This window comes from Amphiprion ocellaris, chromosome 9, assembly GCF_022539595.1.
Source record: "Amphiprion ocellaris isolate individual 3 ecotype Okinawa chromosome 9, ASM2253959v1, whole genome shotgun sequence".
Classification (NCBI taxonomy): Eukaryota; Metazoa; Chordata; class Actinopteri; family Pomacentridae; genus Amphiprion; species Amphiprion ocellaris.
In genome coordinates, this window is record NC_072774.1 from 14,950,180 (window position 1) to 14,963,857 (window position 13,678).

Consider the following 13,678-nt stretch of genomic DNA (forward strand, 5'->3'; position numbering starts at 1 on the left):
TTTTTCAGACCACAGTTGACATCAAATACCTACATGTTTATTCTGTAAGTAAATGGTTATGAAATTCAACTGTTAACATGTATATTTTATTCAGACAATGTATGCTATAATATGGTCAAAAACTGTCAGAACATTGCAGCTGTAGGTACCGTAGCTCATACAAACCAATTAACACCAAACCCACACATGTTTAATAGCACATTATTCAACCTGCAATGCTAAAGCAACAAGCAACAATGTCTCTGCCCTAAGAGGACCCTGCTACCTATGCTCCTGTTATTTTGCCTTACCATATTATATAAATAAAATTAGATAATAAAACCACTTGTGTGTTTTGGTCTCTTTTATAAATACAAAACAGAAATGAGTTGAAAGAGTGATAAAATTACATTTTGACAACATATGTATAAGGATGTTCATTCAGAGTGTCTATGGAAACAACAATCAATGCAACTGTAGCCAAACAGGTGTGTTCTCCCAAAGCCTTGATTATGCTTCCTTGCAAACCTGCATATATACAGCTGCAGACACCATGGACACATACAAACACATGGTTCCATACATGCTCAGTAATTTTAATCTACGTATTCCAAGCATGCACACTACTTATTTTGTAGGGCAGGGCATTTTGTACACTCACAGATGTGGAAAGAACATGCCTGGCATTACACACACAAAAAAATACTGTTTGCTTTTCTAACTACATCACTGCGTTCATCATAAATATTCAGATAAGCTTACTATTTGGTGATTTGTGATGCTAGGCATATATGCAATCCAAAAATATTGCTGCAGTTTCTCTTAAATTAATTTGGTCATGTAAGTCAGGATTTGGAACAGTTCCAGGGCACTGGGAGCAGAGCTATTTTGCAGGCAGTGACGTACAGACGAAGGGGAAGCTCTCAATAGGAGTGTGCTTGCAGCAGCATGCCATACTTCTTGCCTTGCTTTCAATAACATTGAGTGCTTTCTAACACAGTGGTAAACATTTTGCCTGTGCTGGCTCCCTGCTCAAAGTGCCAAGAAAAGCACTCTACTTGCATGATCAATTTATTTTTAGGAACTCAGAATTTTAGAAAACAGAGGAGGGGCGATAGTCTGGAAACACAAATATATTTTCATCTGCCTTTGTTTTGTTGTTTTGTCTTTTGTTTTTTGTTTTTTTTTAGACTAACCAGACCCGGAAATGACTAAAATCCAATTCCATGCTTTTCAGTACTCCATCAGAACCTTAAGAATGACAGATTAGTAACTGAATATATGTCCTGGCCTGACAAAAGCAAGGTAATGCTGATTACATATAATCTCAGAATGATCTATCTGTCTGTCTGTCTGTCTGTCTGTCTGTCTGTCTATCTATCTACTGGAAAGCTCAACATCTGTTGTTTTAAATACGCTGACTTGACCAATGTACATCGCTGCAGTATTTCTTTTCACCTGCTGTCTGAAACCCTCCGTTGTACCTCCTGTCACTGTAATGACCCTCAAAAAGCCCGGTTTGCTGTAACTGGTCAGCTGGCCTGACGAAAGCAAAGTAATCTCAGATCTATAAGTATGGGGCAGAAACGTGTAGCTTAACAGAAGCAACTCCAGTGAGAAAATAATGTCACACTATGAGGAAGCTCCTCATTCTTTGGGGGTGACTTGGCATCATGAATGTGCCACATGGTGCTGCAGAAGAAAAAAAAGTTTCCTGTGGAAAAAATAACCCGACTTTAGAGTTGCAGACTTTTACATACACAGAAAAGCAGCTAGATAATACACTTAATCAAAGAAAAACACCCAAAAAGCATAACATGGGTTCTCTAAGCTTCAGTGAACATGATGTAGATTATTTAATTGCTCCTTCACAGATATCATAAAGACAGTATTTTTGCATGAACATTTTACTTTACTCAAACTATGAAAGCGCCTGACTATGATCATATATTGATACAGCAAAAGTAAGTTTTATAATGAAAATGTGGCTGCAGCAGAGCACCTGGAAAGGATATGTTTCTTAAGCATTTATAACACGATGACCTGATACTAGTACAGCCATTCAGTTATTAGTGATTCAGTGTTATTCTCTGTAGCTATATGTTTATAACGTTGGCTATAATGACAATATTATGTACTAAGACTATAAAGATCACGCTTAAGAATGCATTCAGACTCCACAATAGTGTTTATACCGTGTACTAATTATAAATAGAAAATACAATGTTTGATGGAGTATAAGCAGTATACTAGGATGGAAAAACAACCGCTTTTTAAAATTAATGTTGCAATGTCAAATTATAATTACTGGAAACAACAAAAAGGAATGAAGTAAGAGGTTGTTTTGTTTCAGCACAAAATGAAATTGTCAGAATTTATCTCATTGCCAGAAGGACAACAGGATAACAGATGACTGACAAATTACTTTCAGCATGTTTATCATCTATTATAATGGAAAAAAATAAAAATGGGAGGGGGAGTGGTGCTATTGTCTGAAACCAATGTAACAAACCAACTTTGATAAATCATTATAATGCTTAAGAAGTAACACCGTCAGTCTTTAATGTGATGTATGTGCACCACGTTCTTACCTTTCTTTCCAGCTTGATCGTCACAGTTTTCAAAGGTGCACGGCCCCCAGGCGCCCCACGGTGACACCTCACAGTCGATGGGACAGGAGATTTGGCACAGCTGGGATCTGTTAGGGACTGGACCCTCACACAGCTTGTTTTCCACAGGACGGGAGGCTGTGCAGATGAGCAAAAGGGAATACAAAATAAGCTACATATAAAACTAACCTGATTGTGAGGTATTTTTACCAGCATTACAATCAGCTGGAACAAGGGATACAAAAATGCTTGTTTACTTTTATTTCTGGCATTAAAATCCCTATAGAGAGTAGATGAGAACTACAGAGAAAAAAAAACCATGCCTGTGATGTAGACACTATTATCCCTTTGTTTTGTTTATCGCCTCCCTGTTAGCATGTCAGAATGATAAATTAGCAATGATTATCTCGTGCAGCGCCTTGCTAGCAGCATAAAACATCGTGGAGCCCTGCCCACTGACTCTCAACGGAGACATGGAGAGAGGATGCAACAATACAACACCAAAGGTGTGAGAGAACAGTGACAATGTCTTGGCTCATGTTTATTCCATGAGGTGTAATTTGGCATCCACTTTCCCTCATCGTGCCATGTTGGATTTAGAAAGCCCTTTACATGATGCAGCTGGTAAGTGTATGCCTGTCTGAACTCCCACCGCGGAACTGTGTGATAAAAAGAGGAGATGCTATCACAATGCAAGGCACAGCTCTATGACAACTATGTTACATACACATTTTACATGTCTGCTCAACTGTGCCATGATAAATAAATCTGATGTGTGGAGTTCCGGAGGATCCTGAGTTTATGCATTCATGCATACACATTTTGCATCTACGGTGGTGCCAGTGGAATTTCAAAGTAATGCCACTGTATCTTCCAGAGCAGTGAACAGCAGGTTCTTTTTCTCCTTTTGAGTCTTTATTCAACAGTGAGCAAAGATTGATGAGAAATATATAGACAGTGGGTGAAAAAGAGAACTTTTGATATAAGCCTGCCTAAGATCATTTTCTTTCTTGAGCAGAGTTCAAGAAAATCATGTTGTTTTCACCTTGTTAACATGTCTATATGGTGTTTTATTGAGCAAAATAAGCAGTAAACAGGATTTCTACACTGAACTAATCCTAAAAACTTGCTTTGTGGAGCTTTTGTATGATTATTTTTCTTCAGAACATGTTTCCGGTTCTCATGTATATAGCTGAATTACCTCAACATCACAAGGGAACTTGCCACTAGCCAAATTTTCATATGGTATTTTTCTGTACTTTTTAAAGTATTACATGAGAAACAGTAATTGAAAAACACAATAACAATAAAAACAAACAAACAAACAAACAAACAAAAAACATTCACAGCTGTGAAAAAAAAGATTTTACATTTGGTTGTGGTGGTTTGTGAAGAGCTAATGCACATATATGTACCAGTTGACAAAAGAATAATTGTTTTTCTGTTCTGGGTAATTAACTTGTCTTTGACTCCGGACGGCATGAAAAATGGCTGATACCAGTTGACAAAAGTATAATTACAACTTCCCACATTGAACACTGCTCTCCATTTGTGTTTCACTCATGATGGTTAAAAGTTTGCTTTTTATTCTTCTTTGAGGTTTTGTAGTATTTGGCAAAAAATAGCACAAAAACACGACGCAGCCTAGTTTGTTCACTCCAAAGCAGTCGATGGAAGCAAGCCTAACTGGCGTTTTTTTTTTTTTTTTTTGGCGACAGTTAATCTAAATTTGATTAACATAGAGCAGTTTTACGGTTGTAGGTGTTGTAGGTGAGCTGGTGTGCTGGGGTGGCAGAGGAGCGGTTGGAGAGAGGGGTGAGGACTGTGTAGATCTGCATATTCCAAAGAAGGCACCAGTGTAGAGTTAAGTCTAAGCCATGTTAAGAAATGAATGTATTATTTCCATGGAAAAACAATTATGATAAATTATCTGAGAAGGACTTTAAATATCAAGATTGATACTACTGAAGCTACCATCGACATTGTACTTATCACAACTAAAAACAAGGGGAAAAAGCCCTCCTGGTTCACTAGTTATCCTTTTAGACCTTGTTCATTTGACAAATCAAGGGTTATAATAGTAAGCTGTATTGATACGTGAGATATAATATGTTAATCAGTAAGTTTGGAGATAATGGACAGAGACAGGCTCATTGTTTCTCCCTGTTTCTAGCTGTGTGCTCAACTAAACTAATCAGCTATTGTATGTAGCTTCATACTTGGCCTTTATTATCTAACTCTTACCAATAAAGCCAACAAGTGTACTTTCCATAATGTCAAATTACTAATTTGAAGAACCAGGCCAATTGTACAGTACACCAGCTCCACACTTCTAGGTTGTCCTTGTGATACGAGTGAGTCCTGCTTACTCAGCAGAAAGGTTCAACTCTTTGCCTGAAGCTGCACATACATACGTACAGAGGAAACATCCAAAGTTGTTTAAGCTATTTACTGTCTTATAAATAATTACAGCAACAAAACAGGAAAAACAGGAATCAGCAGTTGATACATTAAGGCTTAACTGAAGTAGTGGTAATTTTCTGGGCTGTTTTTTAAAACAGCAATTAGAAAAATGTAAAACTGGCATGAAATTTAAACTAAGACTGAGTTTCAGTTTTAGTCCTGGTTTACAAAATGTTACAACAGAAAATGCAATGTCAAGTACATTTTTCTCAAATCAGCATAACCACTCAGGAGATGGTGTCTGTAATCAACTCATGACACTGCAGTTTTCCATCAGCACCTGTTAATGTAAGCAGACTGTATCACTTTAATGTGAAGCTGCTGGAAATGAGCAAAAGACTGAATCAGTACCATCTGTTGTGGCATCAGGGAAAGCATAATGTTGTCCCTTTAAGGAAAGCTACTGCTTGTGGCACCTGAAAGACATACACATATTCTATGACTTTTCTCATCCAAAGTGTGAAGATGGATTGATCTCCACTTTTCTAGTATTGAGTGATTAATTTCAAATGCATTTTTATAGAAGGTATTTAGGGATTCATACAAAAAAAATCCCCCCACATGTTCAACCTGAAGCATTTTATTTCCTGTATTCCAACTGTTCCTACAAGACATCTAAGCGCTTAAAGTCTCACATAGTCTGGAGAGCCGAGTCATAATTCCCTCAGAACTGTACAGGAAAAGGCAAGAGGGGCTTTTGAAATGCAAAATGGCTAATTCTTCTTACAAATACACTGCAAGTCAAACACTGAGTTAGCTGAGCCACTGTTAATCCACGTCTTATTGGGGAACTACACTGACTTCAATCTTCAAACATCAATCCATTTGTGAATACCAAATTGAGGACCAACAGAGTATCGGTGTCTCTATGATGAAGAGAAAAAAAATCTCTATATCCTGCTTCTCTGTTAGTCCATTTTATAGTGCACTCTCCAGTGAGTTCATTTTCCTATTGTGCAGAACTGACAACAGAGGAAAAAAATCCCCCATACGAGTGTAGCTTACTGTCTGCAGCGGTGGAGGACGTCTTGTGTCTCACTATCCATATTCTGTTTGAGGGGTAACAAAGTTTTTCCTCCAGCCTAAGCTTTAACTCTTCTGCCCGGCTCTTTTTATAAGGAATTTCGCTGTAATACTCCTCGTCCCTTTACTGGATTTGGCAAAACACTGAGCACTCCAGGTAAAAAGCACCAGTCTGAGCTTGTATCTTTGTTGAAATTTGTATGTTGTACACATTTAACTATATTTCAAAAACCAAAGTACCACAGTAACAGGGGAAAGACATTTTAATATAATGATAAAATCAATTATCTGAATTATTTCTGAGATTAATTTTCTTTGTGAACCATGTTATGTTTAAAAGAAAAGATTAAAGGAGAAAGGAAGACAGGAAGGAAGAGGGGACAGGAGAGCAAATAGAACAAAAAAGGAGGAAAAAAGAGGAGTTAGGAAACAAGGACAGAATGAGAGATGGAAATTTAAGAGGTAGAGAAGAGGAAAGGAAAAGAAGGAAAGATGAAAGGAGAAGTGAATGGATGAAGAAAAGGTAAAAAGGAGGAGAATGGAAACAAGAAGAGGAAAGGTGAGATGGGACAAGTAATAGAAAACAAAATAAGGTAAAGGGAGAGGAAATGAAAAAAGAGGAGGAGTAGGGGAGGAATAAGAAGAGGAAACAAGTACACAACAGAGAGAAGGAGGAAAGAGCAAAGAGAGGGGAAGAAAAATGGGAAGATAAAGAGGAGAAGAAACAAGAGTACAGAAGAGGAAAGATGGAGAGGAAAGGAGAGCAGATATGATGAGCAGAGGAAATAATGAAAGAAGAAGGGACAACGATAGAGGACCAGAAGAGAAAAAAAGGACAGAGGGAGAGGAGCAGAATGGAGGAGAACAGAGGGAACATAGATAGTGGTTTGAAGAGGAAAAAATGCAATAAGTGGAAAAGTGAAGAAATGAGGATAATGGAGGACAGGAGAGGAGAAACAAAGAAAGAAGACAGATAAATGTAGAAGAAAAAAGGGAACAAGGATAGAGGTTAAAAGAGGAGCGGATACAATGTTAGAGGAAGAGCAGAGGAGACAAGGATAGAAGAGGAGAGTACAGTGTAAGAAGCCAGCAAGAGGAGAGAAATAATAAAAGAGAGTGGAGAAGAAGGAAAGGGGGAAAAAAAGACGTGGGAGGCATAAATCAGGGGAGAGGCTCAGGCTTCGTTATCAGCGTGACTAAAAACACCTACCTGTAATCTGGAAGGTGATGGAGAGGAGAGGGGGGACACTAGGCTTCTGCTGTCTTTGGGTCTGACCTGCTGCAATTACAGGGGAGATAGCGCTATTAGCTACACACACACTGGGGACAGGGAGGCACTATCACACAAACACAATGACTGAGCAGAAACAAGCAGAGACTAATGCAACAGCAGGAGAGGCCACAGAGCCGCACATCACAACCCAGACTTGTTTACAATTAAATGTAGATCAAATCTGTCTTCTTTGGTTTGAGCAGTCGTGGGAAATAATTGTTGTTTGTGCTTCATTTGTTTTGACATGGTCAAATTAGACCCATAGCTAATGAACAAAAGCCACATGGACTTTTGGTAACCATACCAGGTTTGTTATGTCTGTGCTGCAGGATAAGAAGAAAGAAAAAAAGAAATCTAATTACAGTCTTTTTTAACTTAAGAGCAGCAGACTTATCATGGCTGTTTGCCATAATTTAATTTCTTTGTATTCATGGCAGCTAGTTAATAAAGCTAAATATGAGCATTGGCCCTGTTTATGTATTGTAGTTGTAGGATTCCAAAGCATTTAAAAGACTGGTTCAATATTTAGTAAAATATCCTTTAATGATTTAAGTGTCATCTCTGTGTTAAGTACAAAAGTAAAGTCATGTTCAGTCATGTCATGCTCAAGCTACTGGCAGACACTCTGGGAAAAAAAATCTGATGTGGAACCTTGGTCTAAAGTGATGTTCAGCCCAGATTATTTTGTAATGTGAGGGATTTACAAATCAAGACTTCAAACTTTGGAATGAGTTGCAAAATCTTCAGGGCTGCCGTGATAATAGCAAACATGTTTGTAGGCTTTAAGATAGGGTGAGGAATTCAAACATGGGAGGGATCTCAGAGCAGAGTTGCTGGGAGCCAGCTGAGGTGATTCAGACATCTGATTACGATGCCTCCTGGCCAGAGGTTTTCCAGCCAGCTAGAAGGAGAACCTGAGGTAGACCCAGAACCCGCTGGAGGGGTTACATATCTCATATGGCCTGGGAACACCTCGAGATCCTCCAGGAGGAACTGGAGAATGTTGCTGGGGACAGGGACATTCGTAAGGACCTGCTTAGCCTGCTGGCACTGCTACCTGACCCCAGGTAAGCAGAAGAAAATGGATGGGCGTTTGACATTTAGGATTGAATCTCTGGACGGCTATGATTTTCACGCTAGCTCCTAGAGCAGTGGATGCTGCTGCCAAGCATCGCTAAACATTCTCACATTCTAGCCCTTGAGGCCAACGTTAGTTACGGATAATAAAACTGATAGTCAAAATGTCACCTTCGGTTCTCGCTGAAGAATAAACAACACATCTTGACTGCCCAACTATTTTTCATCCAGACTTGTTTCGCTTTCTGTTTTCTTCAGTGTTTTTAGTGTTTTTCTCACTACACAGTATCGTTCCAGCAAACTGTTGCACTACAGTCTTCATTTTGTTTACATTTGCTCCTTTATGAGATCATGTGTGGCTGCACTCTGCTACCTGATTGCTCCCTCTGGCACAACAGTCTTATCTTATGTGTGTGATGAAACCTGATTTAAATTTCTCTTCGGATTTTGAAATTCCTGCAATCTGAGGCTGGAATTAGCTTAAACACTGTAGGCAGGAAAAGCAATTAGCCCAATGTCCAAAATATGCCTCCCAACACCTCTAAAGCTGACATATAAAGATGTTTGTTTAAGCTGGGCAAAAAATTTAAATGACAAAACAACAATTTGTACTTTTGGGGGGTTATGAGCTACAACGATGTCTTGGTGAACCACAGTCGGATGGAGCTTCCCAGAGTCTTGTTGTCACTTGTCACAGCAGGGTTGCCAAGTTTTGATGCTACGCTGCCTGTATATAGACCAAAACCCAAACCTGCCTTTTGATATGATTGCTGCAAGTTGCTGACTGCAACCTGCGCTATACCTGGAGATGCAGCAGAGAGGTGCTGCTGTTCGTCAAGAAACAGTTCCAGCAGCTTTCTCCTTCCTATACTTGAAGCGACAAATTAGAATTTTCATGAGAAATTATTGCAGCAAAAAATGGGTGTTGTTCCTCCTTGGGATTCATTTTGATCACTTCTGACTCCTCACAAAAAGGAAAAATACATTGTTTTATTAAATAATTTCCTCCAAAAACAAAAAAAAAAATGTTTTGACAATTCTCTTTAAGTACAGATGTAAAAATATAAATAAATAAAATACACACACACACACACACACAGACACAGACACACACACACACACACACACACACAGACACCATGTAAATAAGACAGCTTAAAAGATGTTTGTTGGCTTTTTTCTTTAGCTTCAGAGAGAGCCAGGACAGCAGTTTCTCTTTGTTATTAGAGTTTATGCTTAGCTAGGCTAAATGTACAATGCAGGTCTTTAACTCATAGACATGGGATTGATATCAATTTTCTCTTCTCATTTTTCAGAGAAAGCAAATGAGCATATTTTTTAAAATGCAGAATTACTTCTATATCTTCTGTCACTGCAGTCAGTCACATTTTCAGGTCCCACCTGAGTTCGAAAGACATTGTTCTAACCTGCATATACAATATGAATAAAGCTCATCAGACAGAGGAGTTTTAAGTCAGTCTGCTTGTCGAAAATCAGAAAAGATGACCCAAATATCAATTCTCACAAGGCAGGAAAGAGTGCTTTAGGGATCCATATGCTCCTGCAAACCCAAAACCAAACTTAAACAGCCTCAGCGCAGGAAATACTGGATGTCATTACTTGCTCTGTGATACTGATCTGGGGTCAGATCGAAGCTACTCCTCCATAAAGATTAAGGTTAAGATTTAGGAGGTGGTAAGCTGGTTTTAGATCCTGGCCTAAGGGTGTCTTCCGCCCTTTTGCATAGTGATATTTATGCATGAGACAGGGGAGGAAGAGAGCGCTAGTTGCAGCAAACTTCACTGAGCCACTGTCTGCTTCTCTGTCTCAGTGGTATGCTGTGAGATTACCCCCCTATGGAGGGGGAAGAAATCCTGCGCCAAGAAGATAAGAACTTTGTGCGTGTGCTCGGGTAAACTCTCACACACACACACGACTCCTGCACATTTCTGTGCAGCCCTCCATGGCAACACCACTCTCAACAGAGAGTAAGATAATTTTAGCCCGATATCAGACTCACTCATGAAAAATTTGTGTAAATTTGTGAGTAAAATGCATCTCTAGTTTTAACAGGCTGCAAATAAACTAACCATGTTTTGCAAAGTAAAAACTAAAATGATATTTAAATTGGTTGCTTGGAAACATTTTTAGCATCTTCTATTCAGATTATCTAATGGGGCCATAAATTTATTAAACTTACCTTACAATGCTCAAAATGAATGTAGCTATTACTCTAAAAAAATGTCATAGCAATATTCATTCTGCTAACTAACCAATTAAGCTAACTTCACACCATTTCTGTAACAACTTACACTACATGCATACGTTAGCTTGTGTGGTACAACCTGCTTTAGTTTATTGCAGAGTAGGTCTGGTGTTGTGGGCAGTGACATCCTTTTATTTGGTTGGAAAAACAATCGAGCAAGACAGAGTCTGCTTTTCTCTATTATCCTTGTTAAGGCTTCCTGAGACCAGTCGAGGCAGACGCCTGTCCTTCCTGAGTCTGATTCTGAGTCTGATTCTGGTGGAAGTTTCTTCGTTTTACATGGGAGTTTTTATGACCTACTGTAACCAAAGTGCTTGCTCAAGGGAATTCATGGATTTGTTGGGTCTCTCTCTATAATATAACATTGGATGGTTTTGACCTTGCTATGCAAAGTGCCCTGAGATGATTTATGTAGTGCTATATGAATACAAATTAATTGAACTGAATTTGAGTTTTGAAAGTAGAATTAGAAATTAAGACATCTCCTTTTTGCGCTAAAATTGTGACATGAAAAACGTCCTAAAATCGCCAATAGCACAGATGCAGCTATATAGGCAGCAGTCATCAGAAAAAAGTCCTAAACTCCTGACATAGCATATTTATTTATGATAGTAGCTTTTGCAACTGCTATCTGAACGTCTGTGTTGAAAATCGTGTCAAACAGGGTTTTCTGGAAAAAGTACCATTCCTGACATGAACAGAATGTCAGACTAATTAACAAACTTAAAACCAAATGACATTTTAGATGGAAATGTTTATCATAATAGAGAGAAATCAGTATAAACACTTGGAAAATGCATGTCATTCTAATTTTAACACAAAGTTCTCTTTGAACATGTTTCCAGACTTGCTAACTTTCTCCCCCTGGTTGCGTGAGAGGAAGATCTATCCCCAAAGGACAGAAGTTGCACCGAGGTTTCTCACCTCCTCTCAGACTTTGTGAGTCTCTCACGCGATCAACATGTTCGGCCTCCATAAGCTTTGTCTCAACTAATGTCTTTAACACCATCTTTAAGAGGGCAGCACTGACTCTAAGCTGGCTTGACAAGTGCAAAGGCCTTTGCACTGTGACAACTGACAAGTAACAACAGGACACAGGAGCAGACAAATCCCTGCTCTAAGTGGTTTGTGATTTGGTTTCAATGGGGAAAAAAGGCGGCAGGTAAAAGTCTGTATATTTGTAGACACATTATTTAAAAAAAAAAAAGTGTTTATCATTGCAAAGGAAATATTGTTTGTCATTGTACATTTGGACATGAACTGAGTCAACATGCAGGCTTATGTCGATTACATACATCTATGCAATTATCTGCTACAATCCACCAAGGACCTGCAGTCCTACACTGTGTGGGGGATTGAGGGATGTAAAAGTGTCACGCCACGGTGCTTGATCAAATTTACTTGAGTTACACTTGAGAATTTAGCTGATTTGTTTCAGGCTGAGCTGTGCGATGCTGCAATATACACTTTGACTTTGGTTACAGTAGAGAAGAAACATGGCCTCTGAGATTAAAACAACTTATACGTGACTGCTTTAACAAATTACTCATACAATAATCACAGAGGAGGAGCAGTGCACAAAAACAAGACGCCGAAATAAAGACATCTGGAAAATCTGCCAAGCAGATGTAGGCGAATGTGCCATTTCTAACATGTTTAGTCTAAATGATTTTACGCCATGAAAATTTTGAGACATAGAGCCACTAGAGTAAAGGTTGTGATTCACAACTTGTGCAAATCTGTACAACGTATCACCTTGTAAAGCTGCATAACAGAAATGCTGATGCAATATGAACCAGCTCATAGCCTTATATCCTCAGATGAGTCCTGTCTGGCTGTTCTAAAGGCGAGCCTTAAATCTAACATTAACTGTGCTTTTACCATCAGGCCCTCTCAGCTTTGGAACCCATTTTTACAGACTTGTTTTTATGTGATGTAATCTTTTATTGCTTTTCAGTTTTTTGTTGCTTAATTTTTTTATTCTATTTATTAATTCTGACATATTGCTTTGTGCATTTGTTTTACCTTTATCTTAATTGTTGTTACATTGCCTTCTGAGTATCCTGCTTTTGTTTTGTCTGTCAAAGCACTTTATAAACCATTGTTTTTAAAAGTGCTACATAAATACAGTTATTCAAATTATTTTTGGCTTTTTTTCTTGCTTTGTGTAGCAGTGCAAAGTTTTGCAGGTTTAATTGTCACTGAAACATGTGGCTGCTTGAGGAATGTGTGCAGTGACGGCCACACAGTGCACAGACAGTGCACAGGTAGGCGGCACACATAGTCAAGAAAGGCAGGTAGGCCATTCTTGACTATTTATTGTGGACCAAAGCCAACAACTGGATCAGCTTTTTACAGTTTTGGGTTTTTTTTTAGTTTTTGTATTATCAGAGCACTTGATTTATTGATTGCTGTCAGGATGCGAAGCGACTTCCAGTAAACAGAACAAAAATTGCTCCTGGAGCACTGTGCATACTCTAGCTTTACAGCTAATCAGTCATGTCGTGGCTAGCACCTGATCTATATAATAATACGATCAGTGCTGGCGCTGATACCAATCCAGATATCCGATTGGTGAACTGAACAAGTTTGCAGTGGGTTTATGCTCAAAGGGACAGCCGTCATATCAGATCTGTTTTTGACAGTCCAAAGCCTGCAGCATGTGGGTAAAATTATGTCCAAAGTTTTAACAGCATAATGTTCCAATGTAAGATGTGACTAAATTCAGACAAAGAGAACAGTCGCATATATTGTTGACTTTACCTTTTTCTTTTTCTCGAAGATCATTGAGGTATTTTAGAAGCTCAGCATTGGCCTGGACACAATAAACTTCCCGTGTCTGCAGGCCTCCTCCACAAAGCCCCGTTAGGTTATAACGTCGACGGTCTTGTTGGCTTAGCAACAAGTCAACCCGGCAGTCGCTCCACTCTGTGGTTCTCCATGTGTAACTAAAAAGCAGACAGCAAAGAAGCATGGACAAGAGTTACA

At 38.8% G+C, this 13,678-nt stretch overlaps 1 protein-coding gene across 1 annotated transcript in view; it reads right to left on the reverse strand.

Annotated features, from left to right (window-relative positions):
• LOC111566140 (thrombospondin type-1 domain-containing protein 7A) overlaps window positions 1–13,678 on the reverse strand; it is a 176,240-nt gene that overhangs the window by 94,285 nt on the left and 68,277 nt on the right. The window contains exons 4-5 of the mRNA XM_055013863.1: window positions 13,454–13,638; window positions 2,571–2,726 (exon numbers count right to left, since the gene is read on the reverse strand). Coding sequence (XP_054869838.1) covers window positions 2,571–2,726; window positions 13,454–13,638 — 341 coding nt within the window. The remainder of the gene's footprint in view (window positions 1–2,570; window positions 2,727–13,453; window positions 13,639–13,678) is intronic.